The following is a 26368-nucleotide window of genomic DNA, read 5'->3' as shown; positions in this document are numbered from 1 at the left end:
CTAAAAGGGTATTTTTCTAGAAAAGCACAACTAGATGAGCTGAGGTAAAGGACTGTGTTACTCCTTAGGAGACTGACAAATCCACCTGGTCCAGAAATTGGGCGGCCGTGTGACCAGAAAGGCACACACGTGTTACTGATAAGACTGCAAGGCCTGTTGTGTGCCTCCCTGGAGGACACACAGACCTCCATAAAGAACCAGAAGAAGAAGGAAAAAAAGAACCAGAAGGTTGTCTGGGTGAAAGACCCCTATGCAGAGCGTTCATGAGCAGGGAGTGAGGGATAAGGAAGTGGCTCTGGGCCAGCACTGGGGGACACCAGCACAGGGAGATGAGAAAGTAACAAGCAACCTTACACCACTGACAACACAAACTTAACGTTGGACTCAGCTGACGGGCTGCACACTGAGACGCTCTGATGCTTCCATGGCCAGGCAGAGTCCCCAGATCTGGTTAGAGCTAGAATGACAATGGAGAACAATGGAATAGGATCCCTTGGAGTGCATTCACGCTGGGTCTGGGCGTGTTAACTGGAGGAGTGGTCATGTGACACTGACTTCCAGAACATGGTCATCTTTGCTGGGGATGACCAGGATCTGCGTGCCCGTGCTGGAGTTGAAGACCTGACCGGGCGGCAGCGCCTGCAGCCGGGGCATAGGCAAGCCTTTATGCTCACTGCTGGCGGCCGAGTGCACGCTGCCCCTGCTCTTGATGCTGCTGCTGTCCAGCTGGTCATCCACGTGCTTGTCCACCGACAGGCTGTCGTTTTCTATCCAGCTGTCTGCAAAACACACAGGAAGTGAGATGCAGGCCACAGAGCCGCAGACCCTTTACCCACCATGGGGAGTAGCAAGCCTCCCAAGACAACCCTCAGGGCAGCAGCATGTTAACTCAGGCAACCCCGTAAGGAACCTAGCACACCAGTCCTCAAAGGATCGAGCTCCAGAGCAGCTGCCTAAGGCTTGTCACCCCGAGGAGGTTTGGGTTCTAGGTTCCACTGGCCCAGAGAACATGCGGTGATCCGCAGGCCTGCTCCCCGCACCGAGCCCTTACCAGCGTCCAGTTGTGAGGAGTGCGCAGAGTGATGTGGGAGGTACTTAAAGAGCCTGACGTCGGGAAGGGGCAGGTAACCCGCAAACAGGGGCATCACCTCCATGTGGACTCTGTGCGTTGCCTGAGCGACCACAGGCATGGAGATGACTCCAGAACTTTTCCCACACACTGCCCAGTTGCTACTGTTGTCGACCACTGAAACAGAGAGGGAAACACTGTCTTACCCCGGAAAAGGGCATGCATATTCATACAAACAAAAGCATCAACAGTCTCACACTCAGCATAAAAGCCCAAACTGGGGCACATGCCTCTGTCTCCATGTCTTGTGACTGCACGTTCCAATAAGACACACATGGTGGAGTAACCAGGACACATGGTGATGCCCAGGGAAATCACTCGAGAATTCTCATCGATAAATGAACAAGGATCAATTCTGATTGAAATCACCGCACAACCTGTGTGATACTTCGGGAGCATGGCTGCCTGGCTGCTAAATGAAGAATGGGGACGGGACCAAGGTGGCATCTTCTAATGGGTGGCATCAGAGCAGAGAGGCTAAATCCCAGTTGCCGCTCAGAGTCTAATACATGGTAGGTGTTATTATTAATACTAATAACACAGCTGTGTATAATCCAGTGCAAGTCAAACACCTAACTGAGCCGTCACTCCAAAGTCTGTAGGACGGCATCGTTGTCCTCAGGAAGCAGATGGCCCTGCAAAGAGGTCAGAGCATCTGGGTCACAGGGAATCAAGCAGGCGCCCAGGAGCATGTGGCTGCAAGTTCTATGAGCAGCAAAGAAGGGGTTGCAGAGGAGGGCTTCCTGCAGATGGGGAAACCTCTGAAGATGAGTGGTGCCAAGGACATGCAGAGTGGTGCCAAGGACATACAGCATCCGGAGGGACACAATGGAGCAGCAGTTCCCAGAGTGTGGTCTCAGGGCGGGTCAAAGCCATTTCACATTCCTGTCCTAACGCTGTGAAACGATTATAGACTCACAAGAAGCTGCAAACAGCAGAGAGGCCTGTGTGCCCATCGCCTGCCTCCCCAGCCTCGCTGTCTCCTGTGATGTAGGACCGGGCATCTGCACAGCGCAGGGCGCCAGACTGCCGAGCTTGCCTCGACTTCGCCAGCTGTGGCTACTCAGTTTTGGGTTTTTGCAGACATTTTCTTTCAATTGAATGACATGGGCCTGTCACTTTAAAGAAGTGGCCAATGATACAAGTCTCATAAAAAATTAGAATTTTGGAAAACTTGCACTTGCCATGGTGAGCTTGACAATGTCCCTATAATCAGACCATCCTGATGAGTTCAGTGTGAGCTTGAAACAATGTGAATCTGTGAGGGTGAATGAAATGTGCCAACGTTGAGAAGATCTGTATAACCCAGGAACCACGGTGCCCAAATAACCAATGCATGGTGCTAAAAAGTGACGCCTTTCAAAATGCAAGACAGATAAAAGGATTTCATGAAATCCAGTACAAAAGGGTCATTCGTGTGATCTCAGACTTCACATAGTACCTAGCCTGTAAAAACAGCCACTTGACAAGTTTTGGTGTAGTATCAAAGAATATCTAGTAATCTGAAAGCTGTTAAAATATTCCTCCCGATTCCAACTACATAGGTGTGTGAGACTGGAGTTTCTTCATGTACTTGGACCGCCATGATTACTGCAGACAGAATGCAGCAGACAGGGAAACTCAGTTACCTCCAGAAGCCGGAAATTAAAGAGATTTGAAAGAATGCAAAAACAAAGTTGTTTTTCTTGCTAGTTTTTGTTGTTGTTGTTTTGGAAAACATTTCTACTATTTTAAGTAAATAAGTAAATATTTGGCTCCTCAATAATTTTTTAGAGAATAAAGGGTCCTGACACCAAAAACTGAGACCTGCTCCTGAGACCTGAGGAGGAGGGCTGGGAAGGGGTGTCCAAGGAATCAGCGATGAAGCAGGGGCCTGGGCGCAGGGGGTCACTGTGGGGGTCACTGTGGGATGGGGAAGCATGAAAATGTGATGAAAGGAGCTGGAGGGAAAAGGGCAGGAGCCATGACTACAGGACTACAATGGAGTTCAGACTTTGTGAAGACCCTGAATCACAGCAGAAAGGAAAGGGCAGCTCCAAGTGCTGCCATGTGCTCAGCTCTGAGCCCAACACCTGCTGGGTAACACCTGTAACAACCAAGTTCAACTTCCTGCGAGCGTAGGACCACCATATAAAAACATTCAATTCCAGAACGTTCTCTTTGGACAAGGCACTCTGTGAGAGAGAGGGCACAATCACTCGGCACACTGGATCAGCACAACAGTTAGGAAGGAAGAAGCCTCTGAACCTACCTTCGTACATCAGCTTGGTCGAGAAGTACTCGTCGGATTCTGTCAGTGCTTCATCCCTGTCCACTTCCAGGAGGTCCGAGAGGCGCGTGATGGACACCTCCAGGGCGCAGAGCGAGCCTGTCCTGCAGAGCTCCGTCCCCGTGGGGGGCAGAATCTCAGCTTTCACGGTATATAAGGTCTGGGCGAGAGGGGGAAAAAAGGACAAAGGAGATGTGTAACACTGAAGACAAATCTGAAGAAACACTGTGAGGCAGACAAGGTGCTGCCCCCAGACTCGGAGGAGAACGGAGGAGACGCCTGCCCAGCGCTGTGCCATCTGCCAGCAGAGCAGCTGCGCTTGCCCTGAACGACTCGATGCTCTTGGGAGGCCTTGCTTCACTGCATGCTGACCGCGCTCGAGCACGCACAACAGCACAGCGCAGTGACTCTGTGTGCCCGTCACCCACATCCCAGATTATCAACATGGCGTTTGTTTGCTTCCTTATCTATCTACGCTGGTGTTTTTTTAAGTGGACATATCAAGATTTTATTGTCATGTAATAAAAAAAAATGAAGCTTAGAACTGGATCACTTGACCCTTTCTCTTATCTCTTCCCAGTTCAAAATGCTCGCACCTCTTAATAGCCAGCATTCTCTTAGATCTGCAGTTGGGCACAACACATTCAAGCCTCAGCACAATCTTCTTCGTAGTTTTAGCCTTTTTTTTTCCCCCTGGAAAATCAGCTTAGTTCCTGTCACGCCACTTCCCCTGCGCACACAGAGAATCCGTGCCCTTCTTGCACTGTGTTACTTGGTGGGGTTGATGCTTGCCACACTTACAGAAAGTCCCGAGCGTTTTAGGAACGCTCACCATGTTTGTGAGAGCACTATCGGCAGGGAAAAGCTTGCCTGGGGTATTTTTAGCAAATTTCAGACAATCTGTCATTTTACCGGTGTATGCTTCAGTATGTAATACTAAACACATGGGCATTTTCTTACCAAAGAATAATGCCATTACTACAACTAGCAAATTTAACATTAATTCCTGGGATTACCCAATATCATGTCCATAACCAGCTTTCTCTGCAGTTTCCTTCTCCGTGACATGTTTATCTGATATTCACACCTATTCACACTCACCCAACATTTGCTTGCCACCCAGGACAAAGACCCAAAGCCTGCCAGGGGATAATGCCCACCTACCGCACGCTGCAGGCTGCACTTAGGAAGGTGAGCTCCTTTCTTTCAGGACACCACTGAGTGTAGCTCAGCTACTCCGTGTTGGCCCAGCGGGGCCCTAAACTGGCCCCTCGTGCAAGCCACACCCTGGATCAGCGGTCACCAACCTTTCGGACCTCACGGACCACCAGTGGTCCACAGACCACCGGCTGGTGACTGCTGCCCTTGATAACAGCCTAGAGAGTCACGAGCAAACGTATATCCTGATACAGTTTCTCCAGTACCTGAGATCAACAGTCTCCCCTGCCTCCCAGCGCCTTCCCCTATGAGCCCCTTAGTAAGAGCTCTGTGGGCTTACTCAAGCCCCGATTGGAACTAACGAATCCAGTCTTAGTCCAAGAACCTCAAAGCACTCCACCCACAGACCCTAATAAAGGCATGAGCCCCAGGTCCTGCTCCCTGTGTGCACTCTGCCCTGACCTCCCGGTGTGGCCCCTCCAGGCATGTACCTCCTCCAGGACCTGTGACTAATAAACTCTATTTCAATTCCCCTTGTGGTCTATTGCTGAACCATAGCCCACCATCCAGCTACCTGTGCTCCACTTACTGTTAATTTACTGAAATCATAACAGATATATAAAGTAATTACTTAGAGTATAACTCGATTTAAGGTGTTCTGTTGTTATAAAATGTTCAAAGAGATTTCACGTTTTTCTGGGAGCTAACAAGGCTGAGCACTAACCCTGATGGGCCTCGAGAGCAGTTTGTTTCCCTGTCAAACACCCAATCATGGCTGTTTGGGGACAGGACAGACTTGTACCCATCGGAAGAGGGCTGCACTGGAAGTTTATGCAAGTCTTCAACTGGACGTAAAAGATGCCTGCACTTGCAGGTACAAATGGACACAAGCCCTTGGATGGGCAAGGAGACACACGTCTGTGGACTGGGGGAAGCAGCAGTGGCAGGAGATGGAGGAACGCTGCGCAGGGAAGGATGGCACCACGGCAGAGCTGCCTGAGAAATCTGCTCCCAGGAAGCTCATAGTCTGGACCAGGCGTCCTCAAACTAAGGCCCGCGGGACACATGAGGGTGTTTTTGCCGTTTTCTTTTTACTTCAAAATAAGAGATGTGCAGTGTGCATAGGAATTTGTTCATAGTTTTTTTTAAAAACCATAGTCCGGCCCTCCAACGGTCTGAGGGACAGTGAACTGGCCCCCTGTTTAAAAAGTTTGAGGACCCTTGGTCTGGACTGTCTGAGTGCAGCCGAGGTGGAATGTGACTGTGTTCAGAGCTTGGAAGGAAGCGCAGTTACAGACCGATGAAGGTGCGTGTGCTCCCAAGTGTGTGTCCCTGAGCTCACTTTTTGGCTGCATGTGAAATGCAGGACAGCAGCCGAGGGGAAGCACAGGACCATAATCTAACAGTGAAGTGCCTCCCAAACCTGACAGCAACTGCTGAGGCTTTAGGGACAGTGTGAGAAATATTTAGAACTATTTATTTAGAAATAAACCTTGGCAGAAATAAACTCTTACATTTATGGCCAAATGATTTTCAACAAGAGTGTCAAGACCATCCAATGGGGAAAGAACAGTGTTTCCAACAAATGGTATAGGGACGCCTGAATAACCATGTGGGAAGAATGAATTTGGACCCCTGCCTATCACCATACAAAAGGCTCACTCAAAATAGATCACAGACTACATGTAAGAGCTAAAACTATAAAACTCTTAGAAGAAAACATGAAGGAAATCTTTTTTTACCTTGGGATAAGCAATGATTTCTGAGATTCTGGACCAAAAGTACAAAAAATAAGAGATTAGTAAGTTGGACTTCATAAAAAGTAAAGATTTGTGTTTCAAAGGACACCATCAAGAAAATGAAAATACAACCCACAAAATGAGAGAAAATACTTGCAAATCATATCTGATAAGGTACTGATATCTAAACTATATAAAGAACACTTATAACTCAGTAATAAAAAGACAACCTTATAAAAAGTGGGCAAAGGACTTGAGTAGACATTTCTCCAAGAAGATATATAAACGGCCAATAAGCACATGAAAGACGCTCAACATCATTAGCCATCAGGGAAATGCAAATCAAAACCACGAGATACCACTTCACACCCACTGGGATGGTTCTAATAAAAATGACAACAAAAAAGTGTTGGTGAGGTGGAGATTGCAACCCTCGTATGTTGCCAGTGGGAATGTAAAGTGATGTCTCTTTGATAACTGAAAAACAAAATGTGGTCTATCCACACAGGAATATTCTTCAGCCCTAAAAAGGAATGAAGTTCTGATCCTGCTACAAAATGAATAAACCTTGGGAACACCATTCCAAGTGAAGAAAGCCAGGCACAAAAAGATCACACACAAAAAGATCACACACAATATGATCCCATTTACATGAACTATTCAGAATAGACAAACTCATAGACAGCTTGGCCTCTAGGCAGTGACTGCCAGGAGTTGAGAAGAGGATGGAATGGGGAGTAACTGTTAATGAGGCACATAATTTCTTTTTGAATGATGAAAGCATTCCACAGTAAGACTATGGTAATGGCTGCCCACCGTCAACATACTACGATCATCAAACTGTACCATTTAAATGAGTGAACTTCATGGCATATCAATGTGCATAGTTTTTTTAAACTACAGTTTAAAAAAAAACTATGAACAAATTCCTATGCACACTGCACATAGCTGTGCTTCCTTCCAAGCTCTGAACACAAGTCACATTCCACCTCGGCTGCACTCAGACAGTCCAGACCAGGGGTCCTCAAACTTTTTAAACAGGGGGCCAGTTCACTGTCCCTCAGACCGTTGGAGGGCCGGACTATGGTTTAAAAAAAAACTATGAACAAATTCCAATGCATACTGGCATATCAATCATATCTCAATAAAGCCTTTAAAAAAAAGTGGTATCCATATATCTGGTCCTCAGTTGTGAAAAGAACAATCTACCAGATTGTTTCTCTGGTCTTTTACTCAGCTTGTACAGTTCTAAAGGAAAAATTTTCTATATTCTTCATTTGAAGAGGAAGCAAAAAAGATTAAGGTACCAGTGAAAACTGCTAACCAGTTAATAATCATCTGTATAATTAAACCAGATAAATTTCTGCAGACCCTCTACCATGTGAATGACTTAATGTTCAGCTGCTATTAATACATCAAAAAGGTACCTGTTTGTACTACAAAAAGGTAACTATGCTAGTGATCATGTTTTACACTATAGCTAATATGGAAAGTTAAATAAGACAGAGGGTCAAAACAAATAGTCTTTTGGTTGAAAGGAGATATTGAAAAGATTGCTAATCAAGAGCTGTCAGCACAAACACTTCTCAAAGTGTTGACAATTTCAGTAATAAAGAGAAGAAAATGAAATACCACAAAATTGTTGAGCCTTGAAAAATATAGGTTTGAGCTGCGTAAGACTGCTTATACACAGATTTTTAAAATAAATACTGTAAATGTATTTTCTCTTCCTTATGATTTTTTTAATAGCACTTTTTCCCTCTAGCTTACTTTTTTGTAAGAATATATAACACGTAACGTACAAATATGTGTCAATCGTTTGTTTATGTTATCAGTAAGGCTTCTGGCCAACAGTAGGCTAATGGTAGATAAATTTGGGGGGAATCAAAAGTTGTAAGGACACATATGTAATACCTTAATCAATAAAGAAAAAGTTATATGTGGATTTTCGACTGAGTGGGGGTGGGTATTCCTAATCCCCCAAGTTGTTCAGGGTCAACTGTATTTTCATTTTTAATTAGCTGTTCAAAAATCCAATAATTTCACTAAAGAAACAAAAACCAACTATCTACTCACCTAGCTCAAGGCTACTTTAAGCTCCATGAGCAGGCTATAAAAAAATCTTCCTAACATTAAGGAAACTTCTATGACATTTTCACTTTTTCTTTTAGAAAACTAGAGATATGTCTTTATAACAAAAACGCCCTGTGTAGTAGCTAATGATCAAGATGAAAGGACTCTACTAAAGTCAACTAAGGAGGAGAAGGGAGTAGCAATAAGTCTTCGGTCTTTCTGCTTATAAACACTCACTTTAGAGCCACCTGCAATAGTGCACGTGTATCATGTCACCTGAAAAAGACCTGGGATCAAATACAGTCAGTCAGTGATTAACTACCCTAAGCGTTAACTATTTTCTTTGATCTGTTGCTTCATTATATTGAAAGATCTTGTCTAATGTTTCTAAGTTATAAAGAATACATGACTTTTCATTTTCCCACCCCACATCTCACCAAAAAAAATATATATGTAATACATACAAAAAAGTTTTCCACTTGAAATTCATAAGTATAGGGCTTTAAGGAGATAGACAGCCGTTCTTCAGAAGCTGGGCGGAATTCCATGGAGAACCGGCCGCGCAGTGAAGGGGGAGGCTCTCGTGTCCACGTCAGTTCCCAGACAAAGAACACCGACTGCTGGCTGCAGATGTGCTGCAAGAGAGTCGGTGTCATTGCACAGAGAAAGCCACACTCCGCCAACAATGCACACACACATACACGCACAGAGAAAGCCACACTCCGCCAACAATGCACACACACATACACGCACAGAGAAAGCCACAATCTGTCAGACACACTTCCTGCAATGGGAATGCCGGTGAGCCGAAGCAGAGACCCCACAGAGCTCTGCTACTGACATCCAGAGTGTGTTGTGCTAAGTCCTGTACCCCTATCACTGCTCCTGCTCCTCCTGCCTGCCCTTGCCCTCAGAGCAGGATGCACAAGGTTGGTAAAAAGATTTTAATTTTTTAAGATTTCATAAGTTTCACAGCAAAGCAGATTAAAACTTAAGGAATGTTTATTAGTATATAGTATCCCATACATTTCCAAAGTGGGAAATGCATTAAAAAGGAAATCTACATCCATGCCAATTACTTTGTATTTAACATTAAGTTAAATGAGGATCTAGCACCACCTCACACAAAAAGTCCATACCTATAGCACAGCCATAGAATTGGGTAGTGTCAGATGTTAGTTGGGGAAAATCCTTTGAAAATGCTAAAAATTAGGCATTAAGAACCTTTGCTCTTTTAAACACTCAGCACTTACTGTCTAAAATGCATGTGACAAGTGAACATGAAAAGCAAGGCCAGATTCAGCCAGGCAGTGTGAACATGGACATGACCCCTTTACACCAACACCTCTGGTTTCTTCCTGGGGTGCGGGCAGGCATTGAATGACAGGCAGAATGGAACAGCCACCATTCCCTGTCCACATGAGACTAAGAATAAGCTTGTAGTTACATAAATCTGTATGTAGGGTAGGACAAGTGTAAGATTTAATTCTTCTATGAGAATCTAATCCCTTCATGTACCACTCAGCCCACAGAGTGGGGGGTGGACATGCACGCTGTGGCACAAAGCTGTGGTTCCCAGCAGTCTCAGGTGCACGTGCTGCTTACTGACCACCAGCACGCCATTCTCTGTGTGGAGAGGCTTCATCTGCCATGTCCACCAACGCGTGTGGTGGCTCGGTCAGTACACCCTTGTTCTCCTATGTTCTGTTAAGTTCATGCTCAACTCTGGAAGATGGTTACCTGCTGGGATTTCGTGTTCAATGGCAGTAGCTGCAGGTCAGTACTATCCCCAGTGTCTACAAGATCACTATTTGACAGGCGAAAGTCAAGTTCCGACAGATTCTGGACACAAACTTGAATATATTTCCTAAAGCAGAAAAACAAAAAATATGGCTTTGACATTTAAGAACTTTATGAAATATACTTTGGCTTTGTTAAGAAGACCCTCTCTGGGGAATCAAAAAAGTGACACAGGGAAATAAATAAGAACTAGTTGTTACTTACATTCCTACTTTTGATTTCACATGTAAAAGGGTCAGAAAATATAAATCTTTCTAAGTGAACTATTTCTAAGGAAAAATGGATTAAAGAACATTCTGATTCGGATACAGTATTATTACATGATTATAACTGAGTTCCCTAAACATGCAATGGATCTAAATGAGTTACGCAAGAAAGAAGTGATCACGAGTAATGAGTACTCACTGAGAAACTGAGTACAGGGTTCACTTTAGCTTCTGTTACAGGTAAAGAGGAGTTTTGAAAAGAGAGTTCTTAAAGCAACTCAGGTTCTGTTAAAAATTGTTTTGTTTTTTAAATGAAGAAGTTGAATGTTTTATTATTGAACTTGGTTTCCTGAAAGGCTGCTACTTCACTGTATAAAACAGCACCAGCGACCTCAGTATACTACAAAATTAAGATAGTATTGTGGGTCATCTGACACTGTAACAACTAAAAAACTTTTCTCCACTGCTAGTTATTTCCAATCATTAAGTATTTTGACCCAAATCTAGAGACTAATGTAAGTAAGTTACAATATTATATTATAAAGGCTTACGATAACAATGCTATCCTCAAAATACAAAATTCTTATAACTAGGTTTTAACACAGATAATTTCAGGAATTATGAATATTATAACTGTAGCCTGGCCTAAAAATCATAGGGTGCTGGGAAAAGATGCATAATGTCTTTAACTGCAATCATTAAAAAGTTAGGGGTATTTTCTTCCAATAGCATTGCTGTAGTTTCTTTTTTCATGGTATTACTAAAAATTGCTATATTCTACCACTAATTTAAGACAACTATGTTAGATAAAGTTGTTTCATGCTACTTTAGGGTTTTTTTTCATCCTCAATAGATTTATATATTTTTCATATGCTTCTTCACTCATTAGTTCTCTAGTTCTGAAGGGTTACTCGGTGTCATCTTGATCACCCAACCATTTTCATGATAAGACTAGTGGCCCGGTGCATGAAATTCGGGCATGGGGGGGGGGGTTGTCCCTCAGCCTGGCCTGCACCCTCTCCAATCTGGGACCCCTTGGGAGATGTCCGACTGCCGGTCTCTCGCAATCCGGGACCGCTGGCTCCTAACCACTCTGCCTGCCAGCCTGCTTGCCTTCAACTGCCCCCCCCAACGGCCTTCTCACCCCCAACTGCCCCCCCTTGCTGGCCTGATTGCCCCCAACTGCCCCCCCCTGCTGGCCTGATCACCCCCAACTGCACCCCACTGCCAGCCTGCTTGCCCCCAACTGCCCCCCCTGCTGGCCTGCTCGCCCCCTACTGCCCCCCCTGCCAGCTTGATTGCCCACAACTGCCTCCCCACCTTTGCTGGCTTGCTCACACCCAACCCTTCCCCGCCCCGCCGGCCTGCTTGCCCCCAACTGGCCCCCACCTGCCAGCCTGCTTGCTCCCAACTTCCCCCACCACCAGCCTGATCACCCCCAACTGCCCTCCCCTCCTGGCCTGATCGCCCCTAACTGCCTCTGCCTCAGCCCTGCCACTATGGCTTTGTCTGGGCAGTGGCCACGTAGCCGACTGGGGCAACCAAGGAAGCCAAGCCTCCCGCCCACTCCAGCCGGCTCCATGGCTCTGGCCGACACCACCATCTTTGTCACATCAATTTGCATATTCCCTCCTTATTGGCTGTGGGCGCTGCCATCTTTATCACAAAGTGACGATTAATTTGCATATTACTCTTTTATTAGATAGGATTTGTTGACAAGTCCTGGATTTTCTGCAAGCACTTCATTAATCTCAGTTACTTCAGATAGAGGAGAATAGAGTTCATAAGCAGCTTTCACACTTTTCAAAGCAGCAAACTCATCTAGTTTGTTCAATTTTGTCCCGAATTCAGGCAGACTATGGTAAACATTTCCAAAGCTTCCTATGCAAAATGGATGATTCCCACTGTTCCAATTCCATTTCTGTTGCCATCCATTCATGTTTCTCTGTGAATTTACACACCAAGAGCACATTGGGGCCGGTGCGCAGCCTCAGGACAGCACCTGCCCTCAGGCCCCAGGGCTGTGGTGTGCATGGTGTGGCAGGCACTAAAGGCTGCAGGCCGAGGCCCATATGCTCGGAGCACCATGTTTGCAGAAGTGCCAAAACTATTGATGTTTTTAACCATTATTATCTACAGTTCCCTTACTGTCATTTAAGAGAAAAAATAGCTATTAGAATAATGTTCCACTCTAAATATGGTTCTGAAACCTATATGTTCATGTTGACCAATGTCACCCCAATAAATTTAATTAAAAAAAACTCACTACCTCACAGGTGAGCTCTAAGTATTTCACTATTTTGCTTAAAAATAAATCTTAAAAGTTCTCAAATAAATAAATAAATATGATCCTGACATTTTTGTTTCCAAATTACCCAAATAAGCAATGGCTGAAGCAGAAGGGGATATTACAATGGAGGCCAGGCTCACCTAAGCCCAGCGGTCATGTGAGCATCATCACTGACTGGGGACAACAGAAACGGTCTCCTGATGCAGTGACATATGAAGCACAGGACACATTTCAAAGATTCCCGCCTTTCCAAGGGCTGACTCTGAATCTGATCAAGCCTCAAGCGCAGTGGTTCTCAACTGGCAGCAATTTCCCCACACACACTCCAGCCAGGGGACATCGGGCAATGTCTGGAGACATTTTTTGGTTGTCACACTGGGAGTGGGCAGGATGGGGAGTAACGTTGGCATAAAGCGGTGAGCTGCTAACACCCTACAGTGCGCAGGACAGTGCCCAGAGCAAGGGTTATCGACCCACAGCATCAGCAGTGTTGAGGCTGAAAAGGCCTGCTCTAGAATTAGCTAGAGGTTCTGGGGGAACTAGTTTAACAAACCCACGAGGATGTGACCAGGCAAACGCAGAATGCAGACCTTCCAGAGGACAACTGGCCCATGTTTGTCAATGGGAAATGGGCTTGAAGAACAAGGCAAGGACGGATAAAAAGGATCTGATACTATCATGGGCACTTGGTTGGATCCCCTCTCCCACAAACCAGCTGTGCAGGCCACTACTGAGACAGCTGGGGAGATCTCAGTATAGACTGGGTACTGTAGTGGACAACAGCATCACAGTCATGTAAGAAAACATGCTCAAGGTCTCCAAGGCCAAGCTCTCAACAGCAAGGGTCTCTGTGTCAAAGAGCCTGGGACAGAAGCAGGGACTCCCTTACCGTGTCCCGGCTGACAGCACAGCATGTGTGGTCCTGAAGGGCACGCTGAACGTCAGTGCGATGACAGTGGAATAGATGGACCATGGGCACTCGATGGACACCTGAGAAACAGAGGGACACCCATTCAGATTACTCACCAATGGCACAGCACCACTACCATCCATCCAAGTCTATGGGGGCTGCCAATATACTACATACCTGATGGCTTTACAATTCCTTATTCAGAAGGAAAACCCCATTAAACATATGCACAAACATAGGAGAGACACAAAGCTACATACACAGTCAAGAAAAAGAACATGGGACTGGCAGAACGTCCAGGAGTCACCAGAACGGTCTCAATGGCTGCGGAGCAGAGGCCACGGCAAGCACACAAGTCCCACCTTGCTAACCTCCCACATGTGGCCATGATGCTAAATGTAGTTTTTACTGTGCAGGAGGTTATGACAAAGTGCTTTTAGTCACTTATGTCCAGATGATATTACAAAATTAAATGAATTATTCAAACACTTCACACACATGACGCTGAATGCATAGCTAAAAACCAATCAATTTGAAGGCACAGTGTGGACAAAGCTATTAATTCCTGTAAGGGCAGAAACCAGGCTTCAAGCTTCAATTTATTTCCCCCACTTAACAAATAAATATATTGAATATGGAAACTCACTCATTCAGCATGACTACATGCTCTTAATTGAAATAAACATCACCTTTGTCTCCTGAACTCTGTTATCAGGTGAGGGAAAACATTTCAGAGACTGAAAAATAAAAACATTCTTCTTTAGGTGCTGACTGGTCTGATAGTCTATGCTTCTCTTTTAAATGACTGCATTTATTAGCCCTTTGTGCATATACTTTTTAAAACTTGTCATTTAAACTAAAACAAAAAACAAAAAAGTTCAATCATTGCTCTCACCCATTACCACCAATCTGTTCTCTGTATCTGCAAGGTGTTTTTGAATATTTTTTTAGATTCCACATTTAAGAGAGAAGATACACCCTTTTCTCTCTCCGATTTATTTCACTTAGCATAATACCACTGAGATCCACTTGTGTTGCTGCAAACAGCAGGATTTCATTCCTTTTTATGGCCAAATAATACTCCACTGTGCATGTGTATCACTTCTTTACCCATTCATCCATAAATGGTTCTAACAGGTTTTTTTTTATTGAGGTATTATATGTGTACATATCTTATCATTGGCCCCCCCCCACTCCACACCCATACATGCCCTCACCCCCCAGAGTTTTGCGTCCATTGGTGATGCTTATATGCATGTATACAAGTCCTTCGTTTGATCTCTTATCTCCCCCACCTCTCCCTAACCTTCCCCCTGTAATTTGACAGTCTGTTTGATGATTTACTGTCTCTGTATCTATCTTTTTGTTCATCAGTTTATAATGTTCTTTATTATCCATAAATGAGTGAGATCATGTGGTATTTTTCATTGACTGGCTTATTTCACTTAGCATAATGTTCTCCAATTCCATCCAGGTTGCTGCAAATGATGAGAATTCCTTCTTTTTTATGGCAGCATAGTATTCCATTATGTAGATGTATCACAGTTTTTTGATCGAGTCTTTAGGATTTTCTATATATAAGATCATGTCATCTGCAAATAGTTTCTTATCTCCCTTTCCAATCTGTATGCCTTTGATTTCTTTTTCTTGACTAACTGCTCTGACTTAGACATCCAATACTGTGCTCAAAAAGAGTGGTGAGAGTGGGCATCCTTGTCTTGTTCTTGATCTTAGAGAAAAAATCTTCAGCTTTTAACTACTGAATGACATTAGCTGTGGGATTGTCATATGGTCTTTATTATGCTGAGGTATGCTCCTTCAACACCAACTTTGTTGAAAGTTTTTATCATAAATGGATGCTAAATTTTGTCAAATGCTTTTTCTGCATCTATTGAGATGATCATATAATTTTGTCCATTTTGGTGATGTGTATCACACCAACTGGTTTGCGGATTTGAACCCACTTTACATCCCTGGAATAAATCCCTCTTGATCATAGAGGGATTTATGATCCTATATGGTTGTTGAATCTGGTTTGTTAACATTCTGTTGAGGAGTTTTGCACCTACCTTCATCAGGAATATTAGCCTGTGGTTTTCTTCCCTATGGCATCTTTTCTGGTTTTGGTATCTATTAGGGTAATGCTGGACTGGTAAAATGAGTTTGCAAGTGTTCCTTCCTCTTCTACTTTTTGAAAGAGTTTGAGAAGGTTTGGCATTAATTCTTCTTTGAATGTTTGGTAGAATTCACTAGGTGAAGCCATCTTGTCCTCAACTTTTGTTGGGTGGTTTTTCATCACTCATTCAATCTCCTCACTAGTAATGAATCTGTTCAGATTTTATATTTCATATGATTCAGTCTTGAAAGGTTGTATATTTCTACAAATTTATCCATTTCTTCTAGGTTGTCCAATTTGTTGAAATATAATTGTTCACCATAGAACTTTTTGTATTTCTACAAATTTATCCATTTCTTCTAGGTTGTCCAATTTATTGGCATATAATTGTTCATCATAGAATCCTTTGTTATTTCCATGGTATCAGCTGTAACATTTTCTCTTTAATTTCTGGTTTTATTGAGTCCTCTCTTTTTCTCTTGGTGAATCTAGCTAAAGGTTTATCAATTTTATCTTTTCAAAAAAGAACTCTTAATTTTAGTGATTTTTTTTTAGTTTTTCTCATTTATTTTTGCTCTACTTTTTATTTCCTTCCTTATACTAACTTTGGGCTTTGTCTGTTCTTTTTCTAGTTCCTTCAGGTATAAAGTTGTGTTGTTTATTTGAGACTTTCTTGGTTCTTGAGATAGGTAATTATCACTATGAACTTCCCTCTTAGAACTGCTTATGCTGCAGCCCATAAATTTTGGTATGTTACATTTCCATTTTCATTTGTCTCAAGGTATTTTTTTGGTTTCTTCTTTGACACATAGGCTGTTCAATAGCAAGTTGTTTAATCTCCACATATTTGTGAGTTTTCCAGTTTTCTTCACGTATTTTCTAGTTTCATACCATTGTGGTTGAAGAAGATGCCTGATATGATTTCAATACTCTTAAATGTAGTAAGACTTGTGATCTAACATGATCTACCTTGGTAATGTTTCATATGCACTGGAGAAGAACATGTATACTTTTGCGTTTGGATGGAATGTTCTGCATACACGTGTTAAGTTGATCTGCTCTAACGTGTTTAAGAGCAACATTTCCTTACTGATTTCCTATTTGGATGATCTATCTATTAATGTAAGTGGGGTAGTAAGTCCCCTACTATTATTGTATTGCTATCTATTTCTCCCTTTAGGTCTGTTAATATTTGCTTTATATATTTAGGTATTCCTATGTTGGGTATATAAATGTTCTATTTTCTCCTTGTATTGATCTCTTTTATTATTATGTAATGCCCATCTTTGTCTCTTACTACAGTCTTTGTTTTAAAGTCTATTTTGTCTGAAATCAGTAGAGCGCTTCAAGCTTTCTTTTGACATCTATTTGCATGGAATATTTTTTTCCATCCCTTCACTTTCAGTCCGTGTGTATCCTTATATCTTATGTGAGTCTGTTATAGGCAGCATACAGATGGGTCTTGATTTTATTCATGCAGCCAGAAGAATACACTTCTACACCTGAGCTGGTCAGAAGCCCTCAGAACCGATATCGGTGTTACAAGACACAGACCCACCTGGAATCAACACAATGCTAGCAACACATTCTGTGAGCTGATGGACTGTGGATCTGGGACCAAAGTCATGGATCGCTCCAATTACTGTCAATAAGTACCAGCACCAAAGCAGAGTTTTTTCCTTGCTAAGTTTGATGTGACACCTCAGTGGACAGAAACAAGCACACCAAGACACAGAACTCCCTCTAGCCTAATCACTAGGACAAAGAGACTACGGGCCCAAAGTTGCCTCCCCTAAGCAAACACTATCTTTCATAATAAACTGTCCTTCCCTCTTGAGTTGGGATAGGAAAGTTAGAGCTGTTTGTCTTTGTCTTTCCAAGATGTACCCATTATCAAAGGAGGGGTGATTCACAGATATAAGTGCTAAACCCAAGAGTGCGTGGCATCAGGAACTGGAAATCTTCCACTTCAACCGAAGTCATCCCTTATGCACTGGCTTTCAGAACCAGCAGGACATGACCCTCCTTACTTTGTGGTCCGTGGTAGCCATGCAGTGGCCAGCTTTCTGTGTGTCCTTAGACTTCCTCTGGGCCTCTGTCATCCCCAGCATGGTGCTCTCCCCCTCCCCTCCAGCTGCTGGAGCTGAAGGTAAAGACAGAACTTCCAGTTCAAATTCGATCATGTGGTATGCAGGCGCTGCAGGCAGACTGATGCTTGTGACCTTGTCAGAAGACTGAACCCGGAGGGATGCGTCAGAAGCCTTTTCTAGGAATGATAGAAAAAGTCACTTCAAACACAATCCTTCTGTTTCCTTGTTCCTTTTCCTTCTAGCAGGTGATGGGCCCAGCAGTGAAGTTCCAGCCCAACTCCTGCTGCTCCTATACACATAAAAGCACAGAAAGGATCAAGGTGGGACCGAAGAGGCAGGAAAATCAGGAACAAAGCCCCCTAAGACAGAGTCACACTGCATGAAAGCCAGCTGGTCCCAGGCCAGAGAGCTGTCATTGTGCTCAGTCTGAATACAGAAGAGCATTGAGCGTGTCCCTGCACAACGTGCTCCCACTCCGTCACACTGCCAGACCAACTCCCTCCCAGAAAGGGAGCAGCGTCCTTCTCTCCATAACCCTCCCCACTCACAGCTGAGGACCGGGGAGACAGACTGTTCTAGGGCCTCTGACCACGCACTGCCTAAAAAGGCCGGTTTACTTTTGCTTTTTGGTGAGGAAAGCGGGGAGGGTCCTAGGAGGCTAGAGGCCCGCAGGGCGTCACTATCAAGCACAGGCCCATGCTGCATCCGAAGTTCGAGCAGGGTCAGCACCACCTGGCAGTGAGCACATGCAGGGCTCTGTTTATCCTTCCGAGATGTGACGCCCCACCCAGGGGCAGGGTCACCGCCCACCCACAGGCAGGAAGCTGCTAGGAAAGAGCTGTAGACAGAAGCAGGCCTCCGATGACAGCTCCTTACATCCTCATGATGCACGGCAAACAATGCTGAGAGTCCACCTTTGCTAGGTGACCACCCCTTACCTCTCGTGTTAGAATAGATCACGGCTTTGTTCTCTGCGTGACACAGGATGAGCATGGCTTCCACATTGCTGAGTTGGAGGCTGTCCCCATTTTTCACTGTATAATGGCCAGTAGTGACAGTGAACTTGACCTTCTGAGGAATACCAGCTAAAAGGCTATCTAAAGGGAAAAAGACTGCACTTAGCATCACTCTCAACCAAAAATAGCAATGGAGGAACTAGTATGAGGCTAAAATACACTTTTTAAAAAAAATAAAAACAAAACAACAAAAAAAAGCACTGTTTTTTCTACTAGAAAAGATTTGTTCACTTCAGATGCTCCTCAAATTCACTGTTTCCATCCCTCCACTCTCACTTTTAATCTCGATTACATGGACCGCAGGGTTGAAGGGCCCTTGCTGAGAATAAGAGAAGCTTTGAGCCTGAGGGGTCTCATCACCACGCTGGCTTAGAGTTAGGGATCACAGTGGCAACCATGTCTATGAGGGGCTCAAATTTTTATCTGCCAATAAGTTAGTAAGAGAGAACCAGATAATGACACTAAAGAACAGATTCATGAGACCTGGTCTGTTAGCTCAGTTGGGTAGAGCGCCAAAGTTGAGGGTTTGATTTTTGGTCAGGGTACATATAAGAATCAACCAATGAATGCTTAATAAGTAGAACAACAAACCAATATTTCTCTTTCTCTCAAATCAATAAATTAAAAAAAAAAACAGAACAGACTGATGAAATTGCATGTGCTATTGCGATTCAGAATTCTCTCTGGCTGTTTCAGATTAGGGCTTCAAGATCTTGGGCTTAAAAACAACTTAGTTAAAGGCATGGCTATTGGTTTCTCTTAACATGAAAATGAGCTAAGGTTTCTGAGAATCCCACTCCAGGGAAGGCGGAAGGAAGACGGCAAGAGATAAGAAACATGGAAGAGAAAGAAACAGACAAGACAGAGGGATGGGAAGGCATGGGGCAAGAGGAGTGAGGGACCGCAGCATGGAGGCCTGAGCACAGCTGGCTGGTCTCACGGGGCACATTCCAGGCTCTGCCAGCAACAAAGCTTAGCCTTTTTCACAAAAGGTTCTCTGTAGAATCATTTGAGAGACTGCTGTGGTCAGCATCTGAGGGCCTTTCCTGATGGCCATGGGAGAAGTTTAAAAACACAAAAATAAAAAGTATGAGGAGATTCAATAGAAAAAAAAATGCTTTTTTTTTTTTCAAATGGAAGAAACAAGCCAATAAATACATTGTTCCAACCTAAACAAGTAAGACATCTTGTTTTACTGTTTTAATTGATGTGTGGTTTTAAATCATTTGTTTACACCAATTCTTTCTAATTTTAGAACTTAACAAAGAGGACAGCAGCTTTAAATTTCTCAAATACTATGTTAGGAGATCAAGTTTAATCAACACTTTCAAAGGAAAATACTTTTGATCAGAGTATGGAATGTAACTAAATCTGGCATTTAGCCTTTGTAATGAAACTCTAAGCAAGAAATTATATTTACTTATTAAGTTCTCTGTAGTAGACATTAACTGATAGCTCATTTTTCTCTCTCTTTTTTTTTTTAACGTTTGGATATACCATGCTTATTAAACATGAAAGTTAGCATTTATAGAACGCAAATATTCGATGAACAGAAAAGTCACAGCCAGGCAAGATTTCCTTGATGCTACCGCAAACGTCTCTTACAGAGGAATCCAGCTACAACGTGCTACAAGTCCGCTGGTGCAGAAAGCCCTGCTTTCACAGACTCCTTTGAAAAGGAGTGAAGTACAAACCTGAACCCCACAATCCCAGCTTTGTGCAGCCCACTCACCGGCCAGCGGCTCCACGTGCAGCTGCGGCTCCTGGGAGTACACGTCGTACTGAGCCAGCGGGTAGAGGTGCGGAAGTACGAAGCACACCGGGCCCGCTGAGGCGCACAGCTGCCGCAGTGTGTACGTTCCAGGCTCCTTGGCCTAGGGTCAAATCAAGCATTTGGAAAGTCGTCACCCACTTTCCCAATTGCGAGCACCCGAAGAGCAGGAGGTACCATTATCCCTGAATTGATCGTTCTTTTACCCTCTTTATCCTACTGCTCTGTGCTCACGTGTCTACAGGCAGGCTGTGCAAAGGGCCCTAAAAACTTCTACTGATGTCTTTCTGAGTAACGGGGGTTTCAACTTGACTTCTAATAATGAATTTTCAATTTAATAAACTTTACCTGTGGCATTCTCTTCTGAATGCATGAGATGTAAAACCTGCTCTCAGACTAGACTAAATCACATGACAAATAGCTGTCCTTCCCAGAGGCCACACCCCTGATTAGAAGGGATTACAAGACACACTGCATTGGAGAAAGACTGTCAGAGTGAATCATAAGCAACTGCTTTGACAAGCCATGCGTCACAAAAGGAAAATAAACTTTAACATCAAGGATGCTACCTTCTTTGAAATCTCATTTTAACAAATGAGGGTATATTTTAAAACAAAGGCAAAAAATCTAAGTCCAGTGAGAACACAACTATGTTAAGAACTTCATTCAAAAGTTATCAACTGCCTTCAAACTGTATAAGTATAAAAAATATTTTAACTGTCAGTCTATTTTTCTTTAAGGATAAAACATTACCAAGGTTAAAAGAACAGAGGCCTCCACTTGATTCCCACCACACCAGATAATTCTTGCAGACCAGCACCCCCTGCTGACCACCTATGAAGTTACCCCCCCAACTCAACACATACCTGTGTCCTGAAGGTTATGGTATTGGCCCCTGGTTCCAGAGTCACACTGCAGCACTTCAGCACAGGGGCCCCGTCATCCAGAGCCACCCCTGAGGGCGTGTCCAGAGCAGTGCTGCTTTCCTGCCGTCTCAGGAGCATGTGAACATTTTTGCATATAATCCCTGTGGTGTTCAAGGAGTTATCGGAAGGGCTCCTCTCAAACATCTCATACAACTCCAGAGCTGGTAAACTGTTTTGGGACGCAGGGAAAGGCGAGGTCTCCATTGGAAAGTTAATAATCCCATTGGACGTCTTGTGCTTGGTAAGCCACTCAGCAGTCTTCCGATAACTGTTTTTCTCAATGCTGAAGTGGACGCTGATGGCGATCTGGTCCATGTGGACAGGGACGGGCATCTGACTGTATACAGTTATCTCCACGGATAAAACACCACCCACGTGTACCACAGCATTGGAGGGAGTAAAACGGAGATCTCTCAGGTGTGCAAAAGAATGCATAGGGAGTACGACTTTGTGACCTGCAAATACATAGCACCATATTTTTCTTCCCAAGTCACACTTCTAGAAGATGCAGAGGCAGCAGGACCTTGTTTACCATTGGGCCAACTGGAGTATCTCAACATGAGAAGCAAGAAGTAGTGAAGTTCAAATGAGATAGTTTAAAACTACCCAACCTCATACCATCTTCACACACCGAAGAATTACTTTGTCAAAAGCAGAACATAATCAAATGCCTAGATAACGCCTGGAAATCATGAAACCTGAAGAATTATGGTTTCTAAGTTCTGTTTTGATAAACCAAAGAGAAATACAGGTCAACTCCTCAATTTCAAAACATTTTGAATGGGAGGAGGAAGGGAATGGGGAGGGGGAGGGAAACATTGATGTGAGAAACATTGATCAGCTGCCGCTGGCACGTCCCCTACTAAGGGATCAAGCCTGAAACCTGGGCATGTGCCCTGACCAGGAATCGAAACAGCTCCCGTTTGGTGCATGGGATGATGCTCAATCAACTGAGCACACTGGCCAGGGCCAAAACAACGTTTTTAAATAGTCCAATTAATTCCTAGAGCTGTTTCAAGGAATTCCACCACTTTCCACCTCCATAACAAAATTCCCAAATGAAGATGTCCACCCATCCCTGTACATCAGGAAACAAACCTAGGTGTTTGCTGGCCTATGACGTCAGCCCATTGAGCAAGGAGCCCTGCCTCCTGAACTGCAGAGGGGCAGTGCAGCCCTAGCCCCACAGTCACTAACCAAGAGGAACCCACTGCTTTCTCTGACCTCCTTTCTACAAGCACCTGGTTAGTCTAGAAAATCCACAGGGCTGCCGGACTGAGCAGTGGTATTTATTAAACACTAATCAACAAAAGAACTTGCTGATGGTGATGCTATAAAATCACACAAAAAATAGCGGATGATCACGGAATAGCCTATTCACACAGAGATACCAAAGAACGTTGGCAGGAAAGACATAACTGCATAGTCTCACATATATGTCACACACAGCAGACTTGGCACAGGGCTCTACCAATAGCTAGTTTGGGCACATTAAAGAACCTAAACAAACCAACTAGTCAAGGCCATGTTGCTCCTGAGAAACCTATCCGAACAGCTCAATGTGAGTGAAACACGCCAGCAGTCAATGATCATGTGGACCTGAAAACAAAACCTATGAAATACTGGCTTTCAAGTAGCTAGTAACTGCTATGGACTGAACTGTGTTCCCTTCACAGTCTAAAGTTGAAGCCCCAAACACCCCTCTCTCCTTGCCATGTAAGGACAATCAGGAGGAGATGCCTCATCAGAAACAAACCCTGGTGGCATCTTGGTCTCAGGTTCCAAACTCCTGCTGCTTGAACATCCAGTCCATGGCATTTTGTGATGGCCACCAGAGCTGACCAAGACAGTACTATTTCAGCCCTGGCTGTTTGGCTCAGTGGTTGGAGTGTCGGCCCACAGACCAAAGGGTCATGGGTTCGATTCCCAGTTAAGGGCATGTGCCTCAATTGCAGATTCAATCCGCGGCCCTGGTCAGTGTGAAAAGCAACCAGTCAATGTGTCTCTCTTGCATCAATGTTTGGGTGAGGATTAAAAAAAAAAAAGACAGTACTATTTTAAATAAGTACTCTTCTTGATAAACAAAACCCCAGGAGCTAAGTGTTACAATAAATTTAATCCTCCTTGATAAACAAAACCCCAGGAGCTAAGTGTTACAAGGTTAGCTATAAAATATATTTGCCAAAAGGTTTAGCTTGAATCTTAGCCTTTCGGAACAACCTTCTGTTGGACACACTCATGAGGAAACACTGAACAAATTCCAGAAGGTGGGACAGTCCATGATGTCTGGCTCGATGTCTAAAAGTCAGTGTCTTACACACAACCAATAAAGGAATACACATAATGTGGCCATCCATACAATGGAATACTATTAGCCATAAAAAAAGAATGAAATACTGACACATTACAACATGGATGAATCTTGAAAACATTATGCTGAATGAAAAAAGCCAGTCACAAAAAAAAAACACATATTATATGATTCCATTCACATGAAATATCCAGAATAGTATCTAGAGACAGAAAGCGGATTGTGGTGATGTACACATATCTCTGAATACTGGTATACTAAAAGGTGTTGAATTGTACACTGCAAAACAGTAAATTTTATGGTATGTAAAACCTATCTCAAAATAGCTGAGACGTTAAAAAATTTTGATCAATGTCTTGAAAAAAAAAAGATGGGAAAAGTTAAAAGAGAATTCAGATACAACAATCAAATGTAATATATGATCCCTGATTAGACTCTACTAAAAATAATGTATAAAAACAATGAGGAGATTTGAATTTGAGCTGCTGAGTACCAGGAAATTAGAACCCTGTCAATTTGGGCACAGTTAGGGGGCTGCCCTTGTTCTCCAAGACGCATGCTACACTGTTTCAGGGTGAAGTGTTACATGTTCAGGGTGAAGTGTTATACTTGGTCTGAGGTTGCTTTGAAGTTCAGCAAAAAGAAAAAAGTAAAAAAATATATAGATACATGTTTGCTACACGGCAAAGTGTTACTAGTTGTTGAATCTAGGTGGTTAGTATACATTACACATTGTATACTCTTTTTACTTTTCTGTAACAATTGAAAATGTTCACAATAAAAAGCTTTAACAATTAGCCTTACCTGGGCTATCTGTCTGTTCACTGGCAAAGTTGAGTATCTCTTGGCAGAAGTATTTCCGTTCCTCTTCATTTAAGTGATGATCGCTGGCTAAAAGGCTACTGGTCTGAAGGTAGCTGGGATGGAGAGTCAAGGGCCTGCACAGAGGACCTTATACCAAAGGGTGCTGCATGCAGATGGCTTCTCCAGGCCCCAGAGCTTTCAAAGTACAGTTTAACAGGTATTCCCCCACCCCCACCCCCACCCCACCCCACCCCCTTTTTTTTTTTTTTAATTATTAGGAACTCAGCCCAGCTCAGTGGTTGAGCAGACTCATGAACCAAAAGGTCACAGGTTCAATTCCCAGTCAGGGCACATACCTGGGTTGCTGGCTCAATCCCCAGTAGGGGGTGTGTAAGAGGCAGCCAATCGATGTTTCTCATCAAAGTTTCTATCATTCTATCCCTCTCCCTTCCTCTCTCTCTAAAAATCAATAAAAACGTATTTTTTAAAAAAGTATTAGGAACTCAGAAAGAGATCAAATGTGAGGACTAGGCATTTAACTTACATTTAACATGGTACCTATGTACAGGTTGGCTTTTTCTCTCCTAATTATTAGGTGTTTATTAAACACTCAATTGTAGACATCGTTGCTGTTTAAACAAAAACAATTTTCCTATTTCGTGAAAAATGCTACACTTAAAGGATACTTCTCAATCTGTCCAAGGTGTTTTTGACATTCGGCCAGCTGCTTCCTTGTGTGTGTAATAGGCAGTGCCCAGCCCTCAGCCAGGTAATTCTTCAGTGCTCCTTGAAGATAGGTTTCTGCCTTCTGTGGAGACTTTTTCTTCCTTGCAAATCAACAAATAGAAGCTTTCATTATGGTTCATGATAATCAACAAACTTAGACATAATTTTCATGACTTGCTCTCCGCCCTTTCCAGCCCTCCACAATGACCTTTGTACCATCTTAGACAGTCCTTCTCTGAGACGTGCCCTGGTCTGAGGAAGAGCACAGGATCAGGGCCCGAAAATGGGCTCATGGCGATGATGATCCCACACCATTTGCCCAGCATCATATACCAGTCGAAGAACTTTTATAGTCGAATCTCTGAAGAAAGTGAGGGCACTATTCACTATCTCAAGCTGACATATAAGAATACCAAGGTAAGAGGAGGTGAAGGTACACAGCTAGTTAGGGAGGAAGCTACAAAATCAGGGCTTGGTGCCACCTACCTACTGAAGATAGGAAATATAGAAGCAGTCTATATGGCCCAACCAAGAGGGGAGCTTGGGCAAATAGCACTGAGCAGGTTTCCAAGATTTACAGAGAATTATGAAGAATTTAATAGCAACACTTATCACTCAAGAGAGGATCTTCCCAATTTAAACCTTCAAGATGTTCCGAATAAAACAAAATTGAAAGCACAATTAGCAAGAGCTTGCCAAAGCCTCCATGACAACATGGGTCCCCTGGCCCTCACCAAAGGGCTGGGACCACCAAACTCACGGGACAAAGGCTAAGGCTAAATAGGCATCCTTGGAAGACACCCCGTTTTTACTGCCCTACTCTTGAAACAATGACATTTCTCAAATTATCAAATCAAATAAAATGTAAACCTATCAAAGTATGTGTTAGTTTTCCTACACTTTTATGGTCCCCTCCCATTCCACCCCTTTTTATTTTATTTTTTTTTTCCCACCCCTTTTTAAAGAGGTCCAAACCTTCAATACTTCTTCAGTTACTATCTCTAGCCAAAGATTCTTACATTCTAGAGTTGGAA

General features: G+C 43.5%; 1 protein-coding gene across 1 annotated transcript in view; it reads right to left on the bottom strand.

Moving 5' to 3' along the window:
• Nucleotides 1-26368, bottom strand: part of TRAPPC10 (trafficking protein particle complex subunit 10) — a 73888-nt gene continuing 47520 nt past the window's right edge. Inside the window, exons 12-23 of the mRNA XM_079767100.1 lie at nt 25295-25435; nt 24609-24721; nt 21434-21948; nt 20529-20670; nt 18719-18877; nt 17721-17956; nt 13554-13654; nt 10109-10235; nt 8833-9003; nt 3381-3558; nt 1052-1246; nt 1-779 (exon numbers count right to left, since the gene is read on the bottom strand). Of these exons, the coding sequence (XP_079623226.1) occupies nt 541-779; nt 1052-1246; nt 3381-3558; nt 8833-9003; nt 10109-10235; nt 13554-13654; nt 17721-17956; nt 18719-18877; nt 20529-20670; nt 21434-21948; nt 24609-24721; nt 25295-25435 (2317 nt within the window). The 3' untranslated portion in view covers nt 1-540. The remainder of the gene's footprint in view (nt 780-1051; nt 1247-3380; nt 3559-8832; nt 9004-10108; nt 10236-13553; nt 13655-17720; nt 17957-18718; nt 18878-20528; nt 20671-21433; nt 21949-24608; nt 24722-25294; nt 25436-26368) is intronic.

This window comes from Cnephaeus nilssonii (assembly GCF_951640355.1).
Source record: "Cnephaeus nilssonii genome assembly, chromosome: 3".
NCBI classification, from domain to species: Eukaryota; Metazoa; Chordata; class Mammalia; order Chiroptera; family Vespertilionidae; genus Cnephaeus; species Cnephaeus nilssonii.
Note: the sequence above shows the minus strand (reverse complement) of the source record. Positions and strands in the feature narration are given on the sequence as shown.